General features: G+C 40.3%; 2 protein-coding genes across 2 annotated transcripts in view; both read right to left on the reverse strand.

Moving 5' to 3' along the window:
* Positions 1–1,371: 1,371 nt before the first annotated feature.
* On the reverse strand, positions 1,372–10,626 carry LOC139471956 (antifreeze protein Maxi-like). Its single transcript, XM_071254467.1, has 5 exons — positions 10,564–10,626; positions 8,452–8,565; positions 5,992–6,279; positions 3,706–3,993; positions 1,372–1,707 (listed from the first exon to the last, which is right to left on the reverse strand). The coding sequence occupies exons 1-5, from the start codon at positions 10,624–10,626 to the stop codon at positions 1,372–1,374; spliced, it is 1,089 nt and encodes a 362-aa protein (XP_071110568.1).
* A 2,118-nt stretch (positions 10,627–12,744) lies between these two features.
* The window catches only part of LOC139471957 (uncharacterized), a 32,549-nt gene continuing 18,889 nt past the window's right edge, over positions 12,745–26,404 (reverse strand). The window contains exons 11-16 of the mRNA XM_071254468.1: positions 24,237–24,521; positions 21,954–22,238; positions 19,672–19,956; positions 17,386–17,670; positions 15,100–15,384; positions 12,745–13,098 (exon numbers count right to left, since the gene is read on the reverse strand). Coding sequence (XP_071110569.1) covers positions 12,745–13,098; positions 15,100–15,384; positions 17,386–17,670; positions 19,672–19,956; positions 21,954–22,238; positions 24,237–24,521 — 1,779 coding nt within the window. The remainder of the gene's footprint in view (positions 13,099–15,099; positions 15,385–17,385; positions 17,671–19,671; positions 19,957–21,953; positions 22,239–24,236; positions 24,522–26,404) is intronic.

Genomic DNA, 26,404 nt, shown 5'->3' on the forward strand with positions numbered 1-26,404 from the left:
CTTTCACTGCTGGATCGCATGCTGGGTATATTGAATCATCCAATGAAATGACATCAATACCCATATAGAAAAAAGTGAATGAACAGAAGACTCATAAAAGGAAGCGACAATGCATTAATGGCAGTGCCATATTTCGGAGATGTGCTGACGCTGGTTACTTGGAGTAGACATTTTGTTGGTGTTGTGACAAGTTACACATATAGTGGATTGTATATGGAACAAAGATTACAGACGGCATGGTAGATTTGAATAAATGCATAAAAGTCATGGAACCGATGGTATGCTACTAGTATTTGCACTATTTTGATGGACTTAAATTAGCATTTCACCAGAGTTTTATTGAAGGTAATACATACAGACGGTGTGGTATATTTGAATAAATGCAGAAAACCCATGCAACCGATGGTATGATGCATGCACTAGATCAGCAATATTTTGATGAACTTAAACTAGCATGTCACCAGAGGTGTATTTGAGGTAATACATACAAAACCTTTTGTCTTGACTTTTGACTATATTCGGTGTGTGTCAGCATATGTGGCACTATTTGTGATATCATAATTCTGTGTATAATACAGCCACTTTGGATTCTGAAAATTGCACTGAATAGAAGAAGAGATGTTAGAGCTCTTGATTGTAGCTGGAAGCTGTGTGTGTTTCAGCTATGAGTTTTAAACCGAGAAAATAACGACAGTTCATGCCTACACATATATTTGTTGTTCTCACCCTTGCTTCGAAGGCTTTGTCAGCCGTGATTCAGAGGTTTTTACAGCTTCTTACGGGTGATTTTTCTAAAACTACTTTGAGGCAGGAGGCAGACAATTGAGATTATATATAGACTACCTATTTTTCAGTCGCATTGGAAACACGTGTACGTTTATCAATACAACTGACACATTATCTGTGTATATGAACGTGTCCTTTAAGGTGCAACAGGTGCTAAAATAAAGACATGTTTACTCGGAACCAGACCACTGATACATTATGCAAAGCATATTCGCACAATACAGATGTTGATTTTGTTTTTACTTTCGATAAACAATCCCAATAACATCAGCTTTGCATTGATGCCTACTTTTGGTGAGGATACCAATTGTATGAGGTGCTGAAAATAGTTTCAGAAAGATGGTGAGCAATGTTTTTCAATAAAAACGACCTTCTTTCATCCATTGTGCCCTTGTATCAAACATGGGTTCTCAGTACATGTGGCTGTTGGTCTCTAAGATTAGAAATTAAGAGCATGTGTGTTGTGTATCCAGCAATAATCAGCCTGTCAAAATAAATTCAAGAAAGGGAAGGCTTATTTCTCATCGTTTTATTTTCTACAGTATCTGAAAGTTGACATTGTACAGGGTGGTGCAGAAACCAAGGCTACAGTTGCAATAATGCTGTCAAATGTCCAGCAATTGGTAGGAATATGGAGACATAGTTGTCTTTAACCGTGGTGTCCACCTCCTTTGCCACCTCCTCCATGTCCGCCTCCTCCTTTGCCACCACCTCCATGTCCGCCGCCTCCTTTACCACCACCTCCGTGGCCGCCTCCTCCTTTGCCACCGCCGCCTTTACCACCGCCTCCTTTCCCGCCTCCTCCTTTGCCACCGCCGCCTTTACCACCGCCTCCTTTGCCACCGCCTCCCTTGCCGCCGCCGCCTCCTTTGCCACCACCGCCGTGGCCACCATAGGCTGAACCAAAGAGAGCTGTGAACACTGCAAAGATAAACAGCGTATCAGTGGTTTTACATTATCAGACAGGGTATGCTTATACTTCTAAATGGTAGACAGTTTCCAAGCATAGCTTTATTATGCATTTAGCCGCATAACAGTTGAAAGAAGTAGCCCATAATGAAAGCTTCAGTAAACACATCACTCAGGCACGTTTATACTTGATAAGTCAGAATGTCGATGTTAGAATTTCTGTACTTACCCAAGGCCACCACGAGAGCAACTTTAAATATTTGCATCTTGGAGCTTACGTCTATTCACTTTTAGAATAAACACTCTGGATGACAATGTGACAGCTTACAGGGTCTTATATACGAATGAAACAGGAAATCAACATACTTAATCTCAATACTAGCACTGGATGAAGCATGATATTTGATTATTTACTGGTACTTTTTCCCCCAGCTTTTGTTTTGAAATAAAATTACATTATGTAATATCACCTTGACTTTTGTCATTTTCCATTCTTTATCATGTACATCTTCCTGCATGATCCTCAAAGTCATGCTGTGTATCTGCGACCTAACCTGGAATCCCTGGGTTCTTTCACTGCTGGATCGCATGCTGGGTATATTGAATCATCCAATGAAATGACATCAATACCCATATAGAAAAAAGTGAATGAACAGAAGACTCATAAAAGGAAGCGACGATGCATTAGTGGCAGTGCCATATTTCGGAGATGTGCTGACGCTGGTTACTTGGAGTAGACATTTTGTTGGTGTTGTGACAAGTTACACATATAGTGGATTGTATATGGAACAAAGATTGCAGACGGCATGGTAGATTTGAATAAATGCATAAAAGTCATGGAACCGATGGTATGCTACTCGTATTTGCACTATTTTGATGGACTTAAATTAGCATTTCACCAGAGTTTTATTGAAGGTAATACATACAGACGGTGTGGTATATTTGAATAAATGCAGAAAACCCATGCAACCGATGGTATGATGCATGCACTAGATCAGTAATATTTTGATGAACTTAAACTAGCATGTCACCAGAGGTGTATTTGAGGTAATACATACAAAACCTTTTGTCTTGACTTTTGACTATATTCGATGTGTGTCAGCATATGTGGCACTATTTGTGATATCATAATTCTGTGTATAATACAGCCACTTTGGATTCTGAAAATTGCACTGAATAGAAGAAGAGATGTTAGAGCTCCTGATTGTAGCTGGAAGCTGTGTGTGTTTCAGCTATGAGTTTTAAACCGAGAAAATAACGACAGTTCATGCCTACACATATATTTGTTGTTCTCACCCTTGCTTCGAAGGCATTGTCAGCCGTGATTCAGAGGTTTTTACAGCTTCTTACGGGTGATTTTTCTAAAACTACTTTGAGGCAGGAGGCAGACAATTGAGATTATATATAGACTACCTATTTTTCAGTCGCATTGGAAACACGTGTTCGTTTATCAATACAACTGACACATTATCTGTGTATATGAACGTGTCCTTTAAGGTGCAACAGGTGCTAAAATAAAGACATGTTTACTCGGAACCAGACTACTGATACATTATGCAAAGCATATTCGCACAATACAGATGTTGATTTTGTTTTTACTTTCGATAAACAATCCCAATAACATCAGCTTTGCATTGATGCCTACTTTTGGTGAGGATACCAATTGTATGAGGTGCTGAAAATAGTTTCAGAAAGATGGTGAGCAATGTTTTTCAATAAAAACGACCTTCTTTCATCCATTGTGCCCTTGTATCAAACATGGGTTCTCAGTACATGTGGCTGTTGGTCTCTAAGATTAGAAATTAAGAGCATGTGTGTTGTGTATCCAGCAATAATCAGCCTGTCAAAATAAATTCAAGAAAGGGAAGGCTTATTTCTCATCGTTTTATTTTCTACAGTATCTGAAAGTTGACATTGTACAGGGTGGTGCAGAAACCAAGGCTACAGTTGCAATAATGCTGTCAAATGTCCAGCATTTGGTAGGAATATGGAGACATAGTTGTCTTTAACCGTGGTGTCCACCTCCTTTGCCACCTCCTCCATGTCCGCCTCCTCCTTTGCCACCACCTCCATGTCCGCCGCCTCCTTTACCACCACCTCCGTGGCCGCCTCCTCCTTTGCCACCGCCGCCTTTACCACCGCCTCCTTTCCCGCCTCCTCCTTTGCCACCGCCGCCTTTACCACCGCCTCCTTTGCCACCGCCTCCCTTGCTGCCGCCGCCGCCTCCTTTGCCGCCACCGCCTCCTTTGCCACCACCGCCGTGGCCACCATAGGCTGAACCAAAGAGAGCTGTGAACACTGCAAAGATAAACAGCGTATCAGTGGTTTTACATTATCAGACAGGGTATGCTTATACTTCTAAATGGTAGACAGTTTCCAAGCATAGCTTTATTATGCATTTAGCCGCATAACGGTTGAAAGAAGTAGCCCATAATGAAAGCTTCAGTAAACACATCACTCAGGCACGTTTATAATTGATAAGTCAGAATGTCGATGTTAGAATTTCTGTACTTACCCAAGGCCACCACGAGAGCAACTTTAAATATTTGCATCTTGGAGCTTACGTCTATTCACTTTTAGAATAAACACTCTGGATGACAATGTGTTAGCTTACAGGGTCTTATATACGAATGAAACAGGAAATCAACATACTTAATCTCCATACGAGCACTGGATGAAGCATGATATTTGATTATTTACTGGTACTTTTTCCCCCAGCTTTTGTTTTGAAATAAAATTACATTATGTAATATCACCTTGACTTTTGTCATTTTCCATTCTTTATCATGTACATCTTCCTGCATGATCATCAAAGTCATGCTGTGTATCTGCGACCTAACCTGGAATCCCTGGGTTCTTTCACTGCTGGATCGCATGCTGGGTATATTGAATCATCCAATGAAATGACATCAATACCCATATAGAAAAAAGTGAATGAACAGAAGACTCATAAAAGGAAGCGACAATGCATTAATGGCAGTGCCATATTTCGGAGATGTGCTGACGCTGGTTACTTGGAGTAGACATTTTGTTGGTGTTGTGACAAGTTACACATATAGTGGATTGTATATGGAACAAAGATTACAGACGGCATGGTAGATTTGAATAAATGCATAAAAGTCATGGAACCGATGGTATGCTACTAGTATTTGCACTATTTTGATGGACTTAAATTAGCATTTCACCAGAGTTTTATTGAAGGTAATACATACAGACGGTGTGGTATATTTGAATAAATGCAGAAAACCCATGCAACCGATGGTATGATGCATGCACTAGATCAGCAATATTTTGATGAACTTAAACTAGCATGTCACCAGAGGTGTATTTGAGGTAATACATACAAAACCTTTTGTCTTGACTTTTGACTATATTCGGTGTGTGTCAGCATATGTGGCACTATTTGTGATATCATAATTCTGTGTATAATACAGCCACTTTGGATTCTGAAAATTGCACTGAATAGAAGAAGAGATGTTAGAGCTCTTGATTGTAGCTGGAAGCTGTGTGTGTTTCAGCTATGAGTTTTAAACCGAGAAAATAACGACAGTTCATGCCTACACATATATTTGTTGTTCTCACCCTTGCTTCGAAGGCTTTGTCAGCCGTGATTCAGAGGTTTTTACAGCTTCTTACGGGTGATTTTTCTAAAACTACTTTGAGGCAGGAGGCAGACAATTGAGATTATATATAGACTACCTATTTTTCAGTCGCATTGGAAACACGTGTACGTTTATCAATACAACTGACACATTATCTGTGTATATGAACGTGTCCTTTAAGGTGCAACAGGTGCTAAAATAAAGACATGTTTACTCGGAACCAGACCACTGATACATTATGCAAAGCATATTCGCACAATACAGATGTTGATTTTGTTTTTACTTTCGATAAACAATCCCAATAACATCAGCTTTGCATTGATGCCTACTTTTGGTGAGGATACCAATTGTATGAGGTGCTGAAAATAGTTTCAGAAAGATGGTGAGCAATGTTTTTCAATAAAAACGACCTTCTTTCATCCATTGTGCCCTTGTATCAAACATGGGTTCTCAGTACATGTGGCTGTTGGTCTCTAAGATTAGAAATTAAGAGCATGTGTGTTGTGTATCCAGCAATAATCAGCCTGTCAAAATAAATTCAAGAAAGGGAAGGCTTATTTCTCATCGTTTTATTTTCTACAGTATCTGAAAGTTGACATTGTACAGGGTGGTGCAGAAACCAAGGCTACAGTTGCAATAATGCTGTCAAATGTCCAGCAATTGGTAGGAATATGGCGACATAGTTGTCTTTAACCGTGGTGTCCACCTCCTTTGCCACCTCCTCCATGTCCGCCTCCTCCTTTGCCACCACCTCCATGTCCGCCGCCTCCTTTACCACCACCTCCGTGACCCCCTCCTCCTTTGCCACCGCCGCCTTTACCACCGCCTCCTTTCCCGCCTCCTCCTTTGCCACCGCCGCCTTTACCACCGCCTCCTTTGCCACCGCCTCCCTTGCCGCCGCCGCCGCCTCCTTTGCCGCCACCGCCTCCTTTGCCACCACCGCCGTGGCCACCATAGGCTGAACCAAAGAGAGCTGTGAACACTGCAAAGATAAACAGCGTATCAGTGGTTTTACATTATCAGACAGGGTATGCTTATACTTCTAAATGGTAGACAGTTTCCAAGCATAGCTTTATTATGCATTTAGCCGCATAACGGTTGAAAGAAGTAGCCCATAATGAAAGCTTCAGTAAACACATCACTCAGGCACGTTTATAATTGATAAGTCAGAATGTCGATGTTAGAATTTCTGTACTTACCCAAGGCCACCACGAGAGCAACTTTAAATATTTGCATCTTGGAGCTTACGTCTATTCACTTTTAGAATAAACACTCTGGATGACAATGTGTTAGCTTACAGGGTCTTATATACGAATGAAACAGGAAATCAACATACTTAATCTCCATACGAGCACTGGATGAAGCATGATATTTGATTATTTACTGGTACTTTTTCCCCCAGCTTTTGTTTTGAAATAAAATTACATTATGTAATATCACCTTGACTTTTGTCATTTTCCATTCTTTATCATGTACATCTTCCTGCATGATCATCAAAGTCATGCTGTGTATCTGCGACCTAACCTGGAATCCCTGGGTTCTTTCACTGCTGGATCGCATGCTGGGTATATTGAATCATCCAATGAAATGACATCAATACCCATATAGAAAAAAGTGAATGAACAGAAGACTCATAAAAGGAAGCGACAATGCATTAATGGCAGTGCCATATTTCGGAGATGTGCTGACGCTGGTTACTTGGAGTAGACATTTTGTTGGTGTTGTGACAAGTTACACATATAGTGGATTGTATATGGAACAAAGATTACAGACGGCATGGTAGATTTGAATAAATGCATAAAAGTCATGGAACCGATGGTATGCTACTAGTATTTGCACTATTTTGATGGACTTAAATTAGCATTTCACCAGAGTTTTATTGAAGGTAATACATACAGACGGTGTGGTATATTTGAATAAATGCAGAAAACCCATGCAACCGATGGTATGATGCATGCACTAGATCAGCAATATTTTGATGAACTTAAACTAGCATGTCACCAGAGGTGTATTTGAGGTAATACATACAAAACCTTTTGTCTTGACTTTTGACTATATTCGGTGTGTGTCAGCATATGTGGCACTATTTGTGATATCATAATTCTGTGTATAATACAGCCACTTTGGATTCTGAAAATTGCACTGAATAGAAGAAGAGATGTTAGAGCTCTTGATTGTAGCTGGAAGCTGTGTGTGTTTCAGCTATGAGTTTTAAACCGAGAAAATAACGACAGTTCATGCCTACACATATATTTGTTGTTCTCACCCTTGCTTCGAAGGCTTTGTCAGCCGTGATTCAGAGGTTTTTACAGCTTCTTACGGGTGATTTTTCTAAAACTACTTTGAGGCAGGAGGCAGACAATTGAGATTATATATAGACTACCTATTTTTCAGTCGCATTGGAAACACGTGTACGTTTATCAATACAACTGACACATTATCTGTGTATATGAACGTGTCCTTTAAGGTGCAACAGGTGCTAAAATAAAGACATGTTTACTCGGAACCAGACCACTGATACATTATGCAAAGCATATTCGCACAATACAGATGTTGATTTTGTTTTTACTTTCGATAAACAATCCCAATAACATCAGCTTTGCATTGATGCCTACTTTTGGTGAGGATACCAATTGTATGAGGTGCTGAAAATAGTTTCAGAAAGATGGTGAGCAATGTTTTTCAATAAAAACGACCTTCTTTCATCCATTGTGCCCTTGTATCAAACATGGGTTCTCAGTACATGTGGCTGTTGGTCTCTAAGATTAGAAATTAAGAGCATGTGTGTTGTGTATCCAGCAATAATCAGCCTGTCAAAATAAATTCAAGAAAGGGAAGGCTTATTTCTCATCGTTTTATTTTCTACAGTATCTGAAAGTTGACATTGTACAGGGTGGTGCAGAAACCAAGGCTACAGTTGCAATAATGCTGTCAAATGTCCAGCAATTGGTAGGAATATGGCGACATAGTTGTCTTTAACCGTGGTGTCCACCTCCTTTGCCACCTCCTCCATGTCCGCCTCCTCCTTTGCCACCACCTCCATGTCCGCCGCCTCCTTTACCACCACCTCCGTGGCCGCCTCCTCCTTTGCCACCGCCGCCTTTACCACCGCCTCCTTTCCCGCCTCCTCCTTTGCCACCGCCGCCTTTACCACCGCCTCCTTTGCCACCGCCTCCCTTGCCGCCGCCGCCGCCTCCTTTGCCGCCACCGCCTCCTTTGCCACCACCGCCGTGGCCACCATAGGCTGAACCAAAGAGAGCTGTGAACACTGCAAAGATAAACAGCGTATCAGTGGTTTTACATTATCAGACAGGGTATGCTTATACTTCTAAATGGTAGACAGTTTCCAAGCATAGCTTTATTATGCATTTAGCCGCATAACGGTTGAAAGAAGTAGCCCATAATGAAAGCTTCAGTAAACACATCACTCAGGCACGTTTATAATTGATAAGTCAGAATGTCGATGTTAGAATTTCTGTACTTACCCAAGGCCACCACGAGAGCAACTTTAAATATTTGCATCTTGGAGCTTACGTCTATTCACTTTTAGAATAAACACTCTGGATGACAATGTGTTAGCTTACAGGGTCTTATATACGAATGAAACAGGAAATCAACATACTTAATCTCAATACGAGCACTGGATGAAGCATGATATTTGATTATTTACTGGTACTTTTTCCCCCAGCTTTTGTTTTGAAATAAAATTACATTATGTAATATCACCTTGACTTTTGTCATTTTCCATTCTTTATCATGTACATCTTCCTGCATGATCATCAAAGTCATGCTGTGTATCTGCGACCTAACCTGGAATCCCTGGGTTCTTTCACTGCTGGATCGCATGCTGGGTATATTGAATCATCCAATGAAATGACATCAATACCCATATAGAAAAAAGTGAATGAACAGAAGACTCATAAAAGGAAGCGACAATGCATTAATGGCAGTGCCATATTTCGGAGATGTGCTGACGCTGGTTACTTGGAGTAGACATTTTGTTGGTGTTGTGACAAGTTACACATATAGTGGATTGTATATGGAACAAAGATTACAGACGGCATGGTAGATTTGAATAAATGCATAAAAGTCATGGAACCGATGGTATGCTACTAGTATTTGCACTATTTTGATGGACTTAAATTAGCATTTCACCAGAGTTTTATTGAAGGTAATACATACAGACGGTGTGGTATATTTGAATAAATGCAGAAAACCCATGCAACCGATGGTATGATGCATGCACTAGATCAGCAATATTTTGATGAACTTAAACTAGCATGTCACCAGAGGTGTATTTGAGGTAATACATACAAAACCTTTTGTCTTGACTTTTGACTATATTCGGTGTGTGTCAGCATATGTGGCACTATTTGTGATATCATAATTCTGTGTATAATACAGCCACTTTGGATTCTGAAAATTGCACTGAATAGAAGAAGAGATGTTAGAGCTCTTGATTGTAGCTGGAAGCTGTGTGTGTTTCAGCTATGAGTTTTAAACCGAGAAAATAACGACAGTTCATGCCTACACATATATTTGTTGTTCTCACCCTTGCTTCGAAGGCTTTGTCAGCCGTGATTCAGAGGTTTTTACAGCTTCTTACGGGTGATTTTTCTAAAACTACTTTGAGGCAGGAGGCAGACAATTGAGATTATATATAGACTACCTATTTTTCAGTCGCATTGGAAACACGTGTACGTTTATCAATACAACTGACACATTATCTGTGTATATGAACGTGTCCTTTAAGGTGCAACAGGTGCTAAAATAAAGACATGTTTACTCGGAACCAGACCACTGATACATTATGCAAAGCATATTCGCACAATACAGATGTTGATTTTGTTTTTACTTTCGATAAACAATCCCAATAACATCAGCTTTGCATTGATGCCTACTTTTGGTGAGGATACCAATTGTATGAGGTGCTGAAAATAGTTTCAGAAAGATGGTGAGCAATGTTTTTCAATAAAAACGACCTTCTTTCATCCATTGTGCCCTTGTATCAAACATGGGTTCTCAGTACATGTGGCTGTTGGTCTCTAAGATTAGAAATTAAGAGCATGTGTGTTGTGTATCCAGCAATAATCAGCCTGTCAAAATAAATTCAAGAAAGGGAAGGCTTATTTCTCATCGTTTTATTTTCTACAGTATCTGAAAGTTGACATTGTACAGGGTGGTGCAGAAACCAAGGCTACAGTTGCAATAATGCTGTCAAATGTCCAGCAATTGGTAGGAATATGGAGACATAGTTGTCTTTAACCGTGGTGTCCACCTCCTTTGCCACCTCCTCCATGTCCGCCTCCTCCTTTGCCACCACCTCCATGTCCGCCGCCTCCTTTACCACCACCTCCGTGGCCGCCTCCTCCTTTGCCACCGCCGCCTTTACCACCGCCTCCTTTCCCGCCTCCTCCTTTGCCACCGCCGCCTTTACCACCGCCTCCTTTGCCACCGCCTCCCTTGCCGCCGCCGCCGCCTCCTTTGCCGCCACCGCCTCCTTTGCCACCACCGCCGTGGTCACCATAGGCTGAACCAAAGAGAGCTGTGAACACTGCAAAGATAAACAGCGTATCAGTGGTTTTACATTATCAGACAGGGTATGCTTATACTTCTAAATGGTAGACAGTTTCCAAGCATAGCTTTATTATGCATTTAGCCGCATAACGGTTGAAAGAAGTAGCCCATAATGAAAGCTTCAGTAAACACATCACTCAGGCACGTTTATAATTGATAAGTCAGAATGTCGATGTTAGAATTTCTGTACTTACCCAAGGCCACCACGAGAGCAACTTTAAATATTTGCATCTTGGAGCTTACGTCTATTCACTTTTAGAATAAACACTCTGGATGACAATGTGTTAGCTTACAGGGTCTTATATACGAATGAAACAGGAAATCAACATACTTAATCTCAATACGAGCACTGGATGAAGCATGATATTTGATTATTTACTGGTACTTTTTCCCCCAGCTTTTGTTTGGAAATAAAATTACATTATGTAATATCACCTTGACTTTTGTCATTTTCCATTCTTTATCATGTACATCTTCCTGCATGATCATCAAAGTCATGCTGTGTATCTGCGACCTAACCTGGAATCCCTGGGTTCTTTCACTGCTGGATCGCATGCTGGGTATATTGAATCATCCAATGAAATGACATCAATACCCATATAGAAAAAAGTGAATGAACAGAAGACTCATAAAAGGAAGCGACAATGCATTAATGGCAGTGCCATATTTCGGAGATGTGCTGACGCTGGTTACTTGGAGTAGACATTTTGTTGGTGTTGTGACAAGTTACACATATAGTGGATTGTATATGGAACAAAGATTACAGACGGCATGGTAGATTTGAATAAATGCATAAAAGTCATGGAACCGATGGTATGCTACTAGTATTTGCACTATTTTGATGGACTTAAATTAGCATTTCATCAGAGTTTTATTGAAGGTAATACATACAGACGGTGTGGTATATTTGAATAAATGCAGAAAACCCATGCAACCGATGGTATGATGCATGCACTAGATCAGCAATATTTTGATGAACTTAAACTAGCATGTCACCAGAGGTGTATTTGAGGTAATACATACAAAACCTTTTGTCTTGACTTTTGACTATATTCGGTGTGTGTCAGCATATGTGGCACTATTTGTGATATCATAATTCTGTGTATAATACAGCCACTTTGGATTCTGAAAATTGCACTGAATAGAAGAAGAGATGTTAGAGCTCTTGATTGTAGCTGGAAGCTGTGTGTGTTTCAGCTATGAGTTTTAAACCGAGAAAATAACGACAGTTCATGCCTACACATATATTTGTTGTTCTCACCCTTGCTTCGAAGGCTTTGTCAGCCGTGATTCAGAGGTTTTTACAGCTTCTTACGGGTGATTTTTCTAAAACTACTTTGAGGCAGGAGGCAGACAATTGAGATTATATATAGACTACCTATTTTTCAGTCGCATTGGAAACACGTGTACGTTTATCAATACAATTGACACATTATCTGTGTATATGAACGTGTCCTTTAAGGTGCCAGACCACTGATACATTATGCAAAGCATATTCGCACAATACAGATGTTGATTTTGTTTTTACTTTCGATAAACAATCCCAATAACATCAGCTTTGCATTGATGCCTACTTTTGGTGAGGATACCAATTGTATGAGGTGCTGAAAATAGTTTCAGAAAGATGGTGAGCAATGTTTTTCAATAAAAACGACCTTCTTTCATCCATTGTGCCCTTGTATCAAACATGGGTTCTCAGTACATGTGGCTGTTGGTCTCTAAGATTAGAAATTAACAGCATGTGTGTTGTGTATCCAGCAATAATCAGCCTGTCAAAATAAATTCAAGAAAGGGAAGGTTTATTTCTCATCGTTTTATTTTCTACAGTATCTGAAAGTTGACATTGTACAGGGTGGTACAGAAACCAAGGCTACTGTTGCAATAATGCTGTCAAATGTCCAGCATTTGGTAGGAATATGGAGACATAGTTGTCTTTAACCGTGGTGTCCACTTCCTTTGCCACCTCCTCCATGTCCGCCTCCTCCTTTGCCACCACCTCCATGTCCGCCGCCTCCTTTACCCCCACCTCCGTGGCCGCCTCCTCCTTTGCCACCTCCGCCTTTACCACCGCCTCCTTTCCCGCCTCCTCCTTTGCCACCGCCGCCTTTACCACCGCCTCCTTTGCCACCGCCTCCCTTGCCGCCGCCGCCTCCTTTGCCGCCACCGCCTCCTTTGCCACCACCGCCGTAGCCACCATAGGCTGAACCAAAGAGAGCTGTGAACACTGCAAAGATAAACAGCGTATCAGTGGTTTTACATTATCAGATAGGGTATGCTTATACTTCTAAATGGTAGACAGTTTCCAAGCATAGCTTTATTAATATGCATTTAGCTGCACAACAGTTGAAAGAAGTAGCCCATAATGAAAGCTTCAGTAAACACATCACTCAGGCACGTTTATAATTGATAAGTCAGAATGTCGATGTTAGAATTTCTGTACTTACCCAAGGCCACCACGAGAGCAACTTTAAATATTTGCATCTTGGAGCTTACGTCTATTCACTTTTAGAATAAACACTCTGGATGACAATGTGACAGCTTACAGGGTCTTATATACGAATGAAACAGGAAATTAACATACTTAATCTCCATACGAGCACTGGATGAAGCATGATATTTGATTATTTAGTTGTACTTTTTCCCCCAGCTTTTGTTTTGAAATAAAATTATATTATGTAATATCACCTTGACTTTTGTCATTTTCCATTCTTTATCATGTACATCTTCCTGCATGATCATCAAAGTCATGCTGTGTATCTGCGACCTAACCTGGAATCCCTGGGTTCTTTCACTGCTGGATCGCATGCTGGGTATATTGAATCATCCAATGAAATGACATCAATACCCATATAGAAAAAAGTGAATGAACAGAAGACTCATAAAAGGAAGCGACAATGCATTAATGGCAGTGCCATATTTCGGAGATGTGCTGACGCTGGTTACTTGGAGTAGACATTTTGTTGGTGTTGTGACAAGTTACACATATAGTGGATTGTATATGGAACAAAGATTGCAGACGGCATGGTAGATTTGAATAAATGCATAAAAGTCATGGAACCGATGGTATGCTACTAGTATTTGCACTATTTTGATGGACTTAAATTAGCATTTCACCAGAGTTTTATTGAAGGTAATACATACAGACGGTGTGGTATATTTGAATAAATGCAGAAAACCCATGCAACCGATGGTATGATGCATGCACTAGATCAGCAATATTTTGATGAACTTAAATTAGCATGTCACCAGAGGTGTATTTGAGGTAATACATACAAAACCTTTTGTCTTGACTTTTGACTATATTCGGTGTGTGTCAGCATATGTGGCACTATTTGTGATATCATAATTCTGTGTATAATACAGTCACTTTGGATTCTGAAAATTGCACTGAATAGAAGAAGAGATGTTAGAGCTCCTGATTGTAGCTGGAAGCTGTGTGTGTTTCAGCTATGAGTTTTAAACCGAGAAAATAACGACAGTTCATGCCTACACATATATTTGTTGTTCTCACCCTTGCTTCGAAGGCTTTGTCAGCCGTGATTCAGAGGTTTTTACAGCTTCTTACGGGTGATTTTTCTAAAACTACTTTGAGGCAGGAGGCAGACAATTGAGATTATATATAGACTACCTATTTTTCAGTCGCATTGGAAACACGTGTACGTTTATCAATACAATTGACACATTATCTATGTATATGAACGTGTCCTTTAAGGTGCAACAGGTGCTAAAATTAAGACATGTTTACTCGGAACCAGACCACTGATACATTATGCAAAGCATATTCGCACAATACAGATGTTGATTTTGTTTTTACTTTCGATAAACAATCCCAATAACATCAGCTTTGCATTGATGCCTACTTTTGGTGAGGATACCAATTGTATGAAGTGCTGAAAATAGTTTCAGAAAGATGGTGAGCAATGTTTTTCAATAAAAACGACCTTCTTTCATCCATTGTGCCCTTGTATCAAACATGGGTTCTCAGTACATGTGGCTGTTGGTCTCTAAGATTAGAAATTAAGAGCATGTGTGTTGTGTAACCAGCAATAATCAGCCTGTCAAAATAAATTCAAGAAAGGGAAGGCTTATTTCTCATCGTTTTATTTTCTACAGTATCTGAAAGTTGACATTGTACAGGGTGGTACAGAAACCAAGGCTACAGTTGCAATAATGCTGTCAAATGTCCAGCATTTGGTAGGAATATGGAGACATAGTTGTCTTTAACCGTGGTGTCCACCTCCTTTGCCACCTCCTCCATGTCCGCCTCCTCCTTTGCCACCACCTCAATGTCCGCCGCCTCCTTTACCACCACCTCCGTGACCCCCTCCTCCTTTGCCACCGCCGCCTTTACCACCGCCTCCTTTCCCGCCTCCTCCTTTGCCACCGCCGCCTTTACCACCGCCTCCTTTGCCACCGCCTCCCTTGCCGCCGCCGCCTCCTTTGCCGCCACCGCCTCCTTTGCCACCACCGCCGTGGCCACCATAGGCTGAACCAAAGAGAGCTGTGAACACTGCAAAGATAAACAGCGTATCAGTGGTTTTACATTATCAGACAGGGTATGCTTATACTTCTAAATGGTAGACAGTTTCCAAGCATAGCTTTATTAATATGCATTTAGCCGCATAACAGTTGAAAGAAGTAGCCCATAATGAAAGCTTCAGTAAACACATCACTCAGGCACGTTTATAATTGATAAGTCAGAATGTCGATGTTAGAATTTCTGTACTTACCCAAGGCCACCACGAGAGCAACTTTAAATATTTGCATCTTGGAGTTTACGTCTATTCACTTTTAGAATAAACACTCTGGATGACAATGTGACAGCTTACAGGGTCTTATATACGAATGAAACAGGAAATTAACATACTTAATCTCCATACGAGCACTGGATGAAGCATGATATTTGATTATTTACTGGTACTTTTTCCCCCAGCTTTTGTTTTGAAATAAAATTATATTATGTAATATCACCTTGACTTTTGTCATTTTCCATTCTTTATCATGTACATCTTCCTGCATGATCCTCAAAGTCATGCTGTGTATCTGCGACCTAACCTGGAATCCCTGGGTTCTTTCACTGCTGGATCGCATGCTGGGTATATTGAATCATCCAATGAAATGACATCAATACCCATATAGAAAAAAGTGAATGAACAGAAGACTCATAAAAGGAAGCGACAATGCATTAATGGCAGTGCCATATTTCGGAGATGTGCTGACGCTGGTTACTTGGAGTAGACATTTTGTTGGTGTTGTGACAAGTTACACATATAGTGGATTGTATATGGAACAAAGATTACAGACGGCATGGTAGATTTGAATAAATGCATAAAAGTCATGGAACCGATGGAATGCTACTAGTATTTGCACTATTTTGATGGACTTAAATTAGCATTTCACCAGAGTTTTATTGAAGGTAATACATACAGAGGGTGTGGTATATTTGAATAAATGCAGAAAACCCATGCAACCGATGGTATGATGCATTCACTAGATCAGCAATATTTTGATGAACTTAAACTAGCATGTCACCAGAGGTGTATTTGAGGTAATACATACAAAACCTTTTGTCTTGACTTTTGACTATATTCGGTGTGTGTCAGCATATGTGGCACTATTTGTGATATCATAATTCTGTGTATAATACAGCCACTTTGGATTCTGAAAATTGCACTGAATAGAAAAAGAGATGTTAGAGCTCCTGATTGTAACTGGAAGCTGTGTGTGTTTCAGCTATGAGTTTTAAACCGAGAAAATAACGACAGTTCATGCCTACACATGTATTTGTTGTTCTCACCCTTGCTTCGAAGGCTTTGTCAGCCGTGATTCAGAGGTTTTTACAGCTTCTTACGGGTGATTTTTCTAAAACTACTTTGAGGCAGGAGGCAGACAATTGAGATTATATATAGACTACTTATTTTTCAGTCGCATTGGAAACACGTGTACGTTTATCAATACAATTGACACATTATCTGTGTATATGAACGTGTCCTTTAAGGTGCAACAGGTGCTAAAATTAAGACATTTTTACTCGGAACCAGACCACTGATACATTATGCAAAGCATATTCGCACAATACAGATGTTGATTTTGTTTTTACTTTCGATAAACAATCCCAATAACATCAGCTTTGCATTGATGCCTACTTTTGGTGAGGATACCAATTGTATGAAGTGCTGAAAATAGTTTCAGAAAGATGGTGAGCAATGTTTTTCAATAAAAACGACCTTCTTTCATCCATTGTGCCCTTGTATCAAACATGGGTTCTCAGTACATGTGGCTGTTGGTCTCTAAGATTAGAAATTAAGAGCATGTGTGTTGTGTAACCAGCAATAATCAGCCTGTCAAAATAAATTCAAGAAAGGGAAGGCTTATTTCTCATCGTTTTATTTTCTACAGTATCTGAAAGTTGACATTGTACAGGGTGGTACAGAAACCAAGGCTACAGTTGCAATAATGCTGTCAAATGTCCAGCATTTGGTAGGAATATGGAGACATAGTTGTCTTTAACCGTGGTGTCCACCTCCTTTGCCACCTCCTCCATGTCCGCCTCCTCCTTTGCCACCACCTCAATGTCCGCCGCCTCCTTTACCACCACCTCCGTGACCCCCTCCTCCTTTGCCACCGCCGCCTTTACCACCGCCTCCTTTCCCGCCTCCTCCTTTGCCACCGCCGCCTTTACCACCGCCTCCTTTGCCACCGCCTCCCTTGCCGCCGCCGCCTCCTTTGCCGCCACCGCCTCCTTTGCCACCACCGCCGTGGCCACCATAGGCTGAACCAAAGAGAGCTGTGAACACTGCAAAGATAAACAGCGTATCAGTGGTTTTACATTATCAGACAGGGTATGCTTATACTTCTAAATGGTAGACAGTTTCCAAGCATAGCTTTATTAATATGCATTTAGCCGCATAACAGTTGAAAGAAGTAGCCCATAATGAAAGCTTCAGTAAACACATCACTCAGGCACGTTTATAATTGATAAGTCAGAATGTCGATGTTAGAATTTCTGTACTTACCCAAGGCCACCACGAGAGCAACTTTAAATATTTGCATCTTGGAGTTTACGTCTATTCACTTTTAGAATAAACACTCTGGATGACAATGTGACAGCTTACAGGGTCTTATATACGAATGAAACAGGAAATTAACATACTTAATCTCCATACGAGCACTGGATGAAGCATGATATTTGATTATTTACTGGTACTTTTTCCCCCAGCTTTTGTTTTGAAATAAAATTATATTATGTAATATCACCTTGACTTTTGTCATTTTCCATTCTTTATCATGTACATCTTCCTGCATGATCCTCAAAGTCATGCTGTGTATCTGCGACCTAACCTGGAATCCCTGGGTTCTTTCACTGCTGGATCGCATGCTGGGTATATTGAATCATCCAATGAAATGACATCAATACCCATATAGAAAAAAGTGAATGAACAGAAGACTCATAAAAGGAAGCGACAATGCATTAATGGCAGTGCCATATTTCGGAGATGTGCTGACGCTGGTTACTTGGAGTAGACATTTTGTTGGTGTTGTGACAAGGTACACATATAGTGGATTGTATATGGAACAAAGATTACAGACGGCATGGTAGATTTGAATAAATGCATAAAAGTCATGGAACCGATGGAATGCTACTAGTATTTGCACTATTTTGATGGACTTAAATTAGCATTTCACCAGAGTTTTATTGAAGGTAATACATACAGAGGGTGTGGTATATTTGAATAAATGCAGAAAACCCATGCAACCGATGGTATGATGCATTCACTAGATCAGCAATATTTTGATGAACTTAAACTAGCATGTCACCAGAGGTGTATTTGAGGTAATACATACAAAACCTTTTGTCTTGACTTTTGACTATATTCGGTGTGTGTCAGCATATGTGGCACTATTTGTGATATCATAATTCTGTGTATAATACAGCCACTTTGGATTCTGAAAATTGCACTGAATAGAAAAAGAGATGTTAGAGCTCCTGATTGTAACTGGAAGCTGTGTGTGTTTCAGCTATGAGTTTTAAACCGAGAAAATAACGACAGTTCATGCCTACACATGTATTTGTTGTTCTCACCCTTGCTTCGAAGGCTTTGTCAGCCGTGATTCAGAGGTTTTTACAGCTTCTTACGGGTGATTTTTCTAAAACTACTTTGAGGCAGGAGGCAGACAATTGAGATTATATATAGACTACTTATTTTTCAGTCGCATTGGAAACACGTGTACGTTTATCAATACAATTGACACATTATCTGTGTATATGAACGTGTCCTTTAAGGTGCAACAGGTGCTAAAATTAAGACATTTTTACTCGGAACCAGACCACTGATACATTATGCAAAGCATATTCGCACAATACAGATGTTGATTTTGTTTTTACTTTCGATAAACAATCCCAATAACATCAGCTTTGCATTGATGCCTACTTTTGGTGAGGATACCAATTGTATGAAGTGCTGAAAATAGTTTCAGAAAGATGGTGAGCAATGTTTTTCAATAAAAACGACCTTCTTTCATCCATTGTGCCCTTGTATCAAACATGGGTTCTCAGTACATGTGGCTGTTGGTCTCTAAGATTAGAAATTAACAGCATGTGTGTTGTGTAACCAGCCATTATCAGCTTGTCAAAATAAATTCAAGAAAGGGAAGGCTTATTTCTCATCGTTTTATTTTCTACAGTATCTGAAAGTTGACATTGTACAGGGTGGTACAGAAACCAAGGCTACAGTTGCAATAATGCTGTCAAATGTCCAGCATTTGGTAGGAATATGGAGACATAGTTGTCTTTAACCGTGGTGTCCACCTCCTTTGCCACCTCCTCCATGTCCGCCTCCTCCTTTGCCACCACCTCCATGTCCGCCGCCTCCTTTACCCCCACCTCCGTGGCCGCCTCCTCCTTTGCCACCGCCGCCTTTACCACCGCCTCCTTTCCCGCCTCCTCCTTTGCCACCGCCGCCTTTACCACCGCCTCCTTTGCCACCGCCTCCCTTGCCGCCGCCGCCTCCTTTGCCGCCACCGCCTCCTTTGCCACCACCGCCGTGGCCACCATAGGCTGAACCAAAGAGAGCTGTGAACACTGCAAAGATAAACAGCGTATCAGTGGTTTTACATTATCAGACAGGGTACGCTTATACTTCTAAATGGTAGACAGTTTCCAAGCAAAGCTTTATTATGCATTTAGCCGCATAACAGTTGAAAGAAGTAGCCCATAATGAAAGCTTCAGTAAACACATCACTCAGGCACGTTTATAATTGATAAGTCAGAATGTCGATGTTAGAATTTCTGTACTTACCCAAGGCCACCACGAGAGCAACTTTAAATATTTGCATCTTGGAGCTTACGTCTATTCACTTTTAGAATAAACACTCTGGATGACAATGTGACAGCTTACAGGGTCTTATATACGAATGAAACAGGAAATCAACATACTTAATCTCAATACTAGCACTGGATGAAGCATGATATTTGATTATTTACTGGTACTTTTTCCCCCAGCTTTTGTTTTGAAATAAAATTACATTATGTAATATCACCTTGACTTTTGTCATTTTCCATTCTTTATCATGTACATCTTCCTGCATGATCATCAAAGTCATGCTGTGTATCTGCGACCTAACCTGGAATCCCTGGGTTCTTTCACTGCTGGATCGCATGCTGGGTATATTGAATCATCCAATGAAATGACATCAATACCCATATAGAAAAAAGTGAATGAACAGAAGACTCATAAAAGGAAGCGACAATGCATTAATGGCAGTGCCATATTTCGGAGATGTGCTGACGCTGGTTACTTGGAGTAGACATTTTGTTGGTGTTGTGTCAAGTTACAAATATAGTGGATTGTATATGGAACAAAGATTGCAGACGGCATGGTAGATTTGAATAAATGCATAAAAATCATGGAACCGATGGTATGCTACTAGTATTTGCACTATTTTGATGGACTTAAATTAGCATTTCACCAGAGTTTTATTGAAGGTAATACATACAGAGGGTGTGGTATATTTGAATAAATGCAGAAAACCCATGCAACCGATGGTATGATGCATGCACTAGATCAGCAATATTTTGATGAACTTAAACTAGCATGTCACCAGAGGTGTATTTGAGGTAATACATACAAAACCTTTTGTCTTGACTTTTGACTATATTCGGTGTGTGTCAGCATATGTGGCACTATTTGTGATATCATAATTCTGTGTATAATACAGCCACTTTGGATTCTGAAAATTGCACTGAATAGAAAAAGAGATGTTAGAGCTCCTGATTGTAGCTGGAAGCTGTGTGTGTTTCAGCTATGAGTTTTAAACCGAGAAAATAACGACAGTTCATGCCTACACATATATTTGTTGTTCTCACCCTTGCTTCGAAGGCTTTGTCAGCCGTGATTCAGAGGTTTTTACAGCTTCTTACGGGTGATTTTTCTAAAACTACTTTGAGGCAGGAGGCAGACAATTGAGATTATATTTAGACTACCTATTTTTCAGTCGCATTGGAAACACGTGTACGTTTATCAATACAATTGACACATTATCTGTGTATATGAACGTGTCCTTTAAGGTGCAACAGGTGCAAAAATTAAGACATGTTTACTCGGAACCAGACCACTGATACATTATGCAAAGCATATTCGCACAATACAGATGTTGATTTTGTTTTTACTTTCGATAAACAATCCCAATAACATCAGCTTTGCATTGATGCCTACTTTTGGTGAGGATACCAATTGTATGAGGTGCTGAAAATAGTTTCAGAAAGATGGTGAGCAATGTTTTTCAATAAAACGACCTTCTTTCATCCATTGTGCCCTTGTATCAAACATGGGTTCTCAGTACATGTGGCTGTTGGTCTCTAAGATTAGAAATTAACAGCATGTGTGTTGTGTAACCAGCAATAATCAGCCTGTCAAAATAAATTCAAGAAATGGAAGGCTTATTTCTCATCGTTTTATTTTCTACAGTATCTGAAAGTTGACATTGTACAGGGTGGTACAGAAACCAAGGCTACAGTTGCAATAATGCTGTCAAATGTCCAGCATTTGGTAGGAATATGGAGACATAGTTGTTTTTAACCGTGGAGTCCACCTCCTTTGCCACCTCCTCCATGTCCGCCTCCTCCTTTGCCACCACCTCCATGTCCGCCGCCTCCTTTACCCCCACCTCCGTGGCCGCCTCCTCCTTTGCCACCGCCGCCTTTACCACCGCCTCCTTTCCCGCCTCCTCCTTTGCCACCGCCGCCTTTACCACCGCCTCCTTTGCCACCGCCTCCCTTGCCGCCGCCGCCTCCTTTGCCGCCACCGCCTCCTTTGCCACCACCGCCGTGGCCACCATAGGCTGAACCAAAGAGAGCTGTGAACACTGCAAAGATAAACAGCGTATCAGTGGTTTTACATTATCAGACAGGGTACGCTTATACTTCTAAATGGTAGACAGTTTCCAAGCAAAGCTTTATTATGCATTTAGCCGCATAACAGTTGAAAGAAGTAGCCCATAATGAAAGCTTCAGTAAACACATCACTCAGGCACGTTTATAATTGATAAGTCAGAATGTCGATGTTAGAATTTCTGTACTTACCCAAGGCCACCACGAGAGCAACTTTAAATATTTGCATCTTGGAGCTTACGTCTATTCACTTTTAGAATAAACACTCTGGATGACAATGTGACAGCTTACAGGGTCTTATATACGAATGAAACAGGAAATCAACATACTTAATCTCAATACTAGCACTGGATGAAGCATGATATTTGATTATTTACTGGTACTTTTTCCCCCAGCTTTTGTTTTGAAATAAAATTACATTATGTAATATCACCTTGACTTTTGTCATTTTCCATTCTTTATCATGTACATCTTCCTGCATGATCATCAAAGTCATGCTGTGTATCTGCGACCTAACCTGGAATCCCTGGGTTCTTTCACTGCTGGATCGCATGCTGGGTATATTGAATCATCCAATGAAATGACATCAATACCCATATAGAAAAAAGTGAATGAACAGAAGACTCATAAAAGGAAGCGACAATGCATTAATGGCAGTGCCATATTTCGGAGATGTGCTGACGCTGGTTACTTGGAGTAGACATTTTGTTGGTGTTGTGTCAAGTTACAAATATAGTGGATTGTATATGGAACAAAGATTGCAGACGGCATGGTAGATTTGAATAAATGCATAAAAATCATGGAACCGATGGTATGCTACTAGTATTTGCACTATTTTGATGGACTTAAATTAGCATTTCACCAGAGTTTTATTGAAGGTAATACATACAGAGGGTGTGGTATATTTGAATAAATGCAGAAAACCCATGCAACCGATGGTATGATGCATGCACTAGATCAGCAATATTTTGATGAACTTAAACTAGCATGTCACCAGAGGTGTATTTGAGGTAATACATACAAAACCTTTTGTCTTGACTTTTGACTATATTCGGTGTGTGTCAGCATATGTGGCACTATTTGTGATATCATAATTCTGTGTATAATACAGCCACTTTGGATTCTGAAAATTGCACTGAATAGAAAAAGAGATGTTAGAGCTCCTGATTGTAGCTGGAAGCTGTGTGTGTTTCAGCTATGAGTTTTAAACCGAGAAAATAACGACAGTTCATGCCTACACATATATTTGTTGTTCTCACCCTTGCTTCGAAGGCTTTGTCAGCCGTGATTCAGAGGTTTTTACAGCTTCTTACGGGTGATTTTTCTAAAACTACTTTGAGGCAGGAGGCAGACAATTGAGATTATATTTAGACTACCTATTTTTCAGTCGCATTGGAAACACGTGTACGTTTATCAATACAATTGACACATTATCTGTGTATATGAACGTGTCCTTTAAGGTGCAACAGGTGCAAAAATTAAGACATGTTTACTCGGAACCAGACCACTGATACATTATGCAAAGCATATTCGCACAATACAGATGTTGATTTTGTTTTTACTTTCGATAAACAATCCCAATAACATCAGCTTTGCATTGATGCCTACTTTTGGTGAGGATACCAATTGTATGAGGTGCTGAAAATAGTTTCAGAAAGATGGTGAGCAATGTTTTTCAATAAAAACGACCTTCTTTCATCCATTGTGCCCTTGTATCAAACATGGGTTCTCAGTACATGTGGCTGTTGGTCTCTAAGATTAGAAATTAACAGCATGTGTGTTGTGTAACCAGCAATAATCAGCCTGTCAAAATAAATTCAAGAAAGGGAAGGCTTATTTCTCATCGTTTTATTTTCTACAGTATCTGAAAGTTGACATTGTACAGGGTGGTACAGAAACCAAGGCTACAGTTGCAATAATGCTGTCAAATGTCCAGCATTTGGTAGGAATATGGAGACATAGTTGTCTTTAACCGTGGTGTCCACCTCCTTTGCCACCTCCTCCATGCCCGCCTCCTCCTTTGCCACCACCTCCATGTCCGCCTCCTCCTTTACCCCCACCTCCGTGGCCGCCTCCTCCTTTGCCACCGCCGCCTTTACCACCGCCTCCTTTCCCGCCTCCTCCTTTGCCACCGCCGCCTTTACCACCGCCTCCTTTGCCACCGCCTCCCTTGCCGCCGCCGCCTCCTTTGCCGCCACCGCCTCCTTTGCCACCACCGCCGTGGCCACCATAGGCTGAACCAAAGAGAGCTGTGAACACTGCAAAGATAAACAGCGTATCAGTGGTTTTACATTATCAGACAGGGTATGCTTATACTTCTAAATGGTAGACAGTTTCCAAGCAAAGCTTTATTATGCATTTAGCCGCATAACAGTTGAAAGAAGTAGCCCATAATGAAAGCTTCAGTAAACACATCACTCAGGCACGTTTATAATTGATAAGTCAGAATGTCGATGTTAGAATTTCTGTACTTACCCAAGGCCACCACGAGAGCAACTTTAAATATTTGCATCTTGGAGCTTACGTCTATTCACTTTTAGAATAAACACTCTGGATGACAATGTGACAACTTACAGGGTCTTATATACGAATGAAACAGGAAATCAACATACTTAATCTCAATACGAGCACTGGATGAAGCATGATATTTGATTATTTACTGGTACTTTTTCCCCCAGCTTTTGTTTTGAAATAAAATTACATTATGTAATATCACCTTGACTTTTGTCATTTTCCATTCTTTATCATGTACATCTTCCTGCATGATCATCAAAGTCATGCTGTGTATCTGCGACCTAACCTGGAATCCCTGGGTTCTTTCACTGCTGGATCGCATGCTGGGTATATTGAATCATCCAATGAAATGACATCAATACCCATATAGAAAAAAGTGAATGAACAGAAGACTCATAAAAGGAAGCGACAATGCATTAATGGCAGTGCCATATTTCGGAGATGTGCTGACGCTGGTTACTTGGAGTAGACATTTTGTTGGTGTTGTGTCAAGTTACAAATATAGTGGATTGTATATGGAACAAAGATTGCAGACGGCATGGTAGATTTGAATAAATGCATAAAAATCATGGAACCGATGGTATGCTACTAGTATTTGCACTATTTTGATGGACTTAAATTAGCATTTCACCAGAGTTTTATTGAAGGTAATACATACAGAGGGTGTGGTATATTTGAATAAATGCAGAAAACCCATGCAACCGATGGTATGATGCATGCACTAGATCAGCAATATTTTGATGAACTTAAACTAGCATGTCACCAGAGGTGTATTTGAGGTAATACATACAAAACCTTTTGTCTTGACTTTTGACTATATTCGGTGTGTGTCAGCATATGTGGCACTATTTGTGATATCATAATTCTGTGTATAATACAGCCACTTTGGATTCTGAAAATTGCACTGAATAGAAAAAGAGATGTTAGAGCTCCTGATTGTAGCTGGAAGCTGTGTGTGTTTCAGCTATGAGTTTTAAACCGAGAAAATAACGACAGTTCATGCCTACACATATATTTGTTGTTCTCACCCTTGCTTCGAAGGCTTTGTCAGCCGTGATTCAGAGGTTTTTACAGCTTCTTACGGGTGATTTTTCTAAAACTACTTTGAGGCAGGAGGCAGACAATTGAGATTATATTTAGACTACCTATTTTTCAGTCGCATTGGAAACACGTGTACGTTTATCAATACAATTGACACATTATCTGTGTATATGAACGTGTCCTTTAAGGTGCAACAGGTGCAAAAATTAAGACATGTTTACTCGGAACCAGACCACTGATACATTATGCAAAGCATATTCGCACAATACAGATGTTGATTTTGTTTTTACTTTCGATAAACAATCCCAATAACATCAGCTTTGCATTGATGCCTACTTTTGGTGAGGATACCAATTGTATGAGGTGCTGAAAATAGTTTCAGAAAGATGGTGAGCAATGTTTTTCAATAAAAACGACCTTCTTTCATCCATTGTGCCCTTGTATCAAACATGGGTTCTCAGTACATGTGGCTGTTGGTCTCTAAGATTAGAAATTAACAGCATGTGTGTTGTGTAACCAGCAATAATCAGCCTGTCAAAATAAATTCAAGAAATGGAAGGCTTATGTCTCATCGTTTTATTTTCTA

This window comes from Haliotis cracherodii, unplaced genomic scaffold, assembly GCF_022045235.1.
Source record: "Haliotis cracherodii isolate W230 unplaced genomic scaffold, xgHalCrac1.p SCAF_23, whole genome shotgun sequence".
Lineage (NCBI taxonomy): Eukaryota > Metazoa > Mollusca > Gastropoda > Lepetellida > Haliotidae > Haliotis > Haliotis cracherodii.

Bases quoted from the DNA above. Each gene is read 5' to 3' on its own strand.
- LOC139471956 (XM_071254467.1), bottom strand. From the start codon at position 10,626: ATGGAGGTGGTGGCAAAGGAGGAGGCGGACATGGAGGAGGTGGCAAAG. The intron at 6,280-8,451 runs GTGGTAAAGGCG...TTATCTTTGCAG, and splicing joins AGGCGGTGGCAAAGGAGGCG to TGTTCACAGCTCTCTTTGGT. The intron at 1,708-3,705 runs GTTAAAGACAAC...TTATCTTTGCAG, and splicing joins CAAAGGAGGTGGACACCACG to TGTTCACAGCTCTCTTTGGT.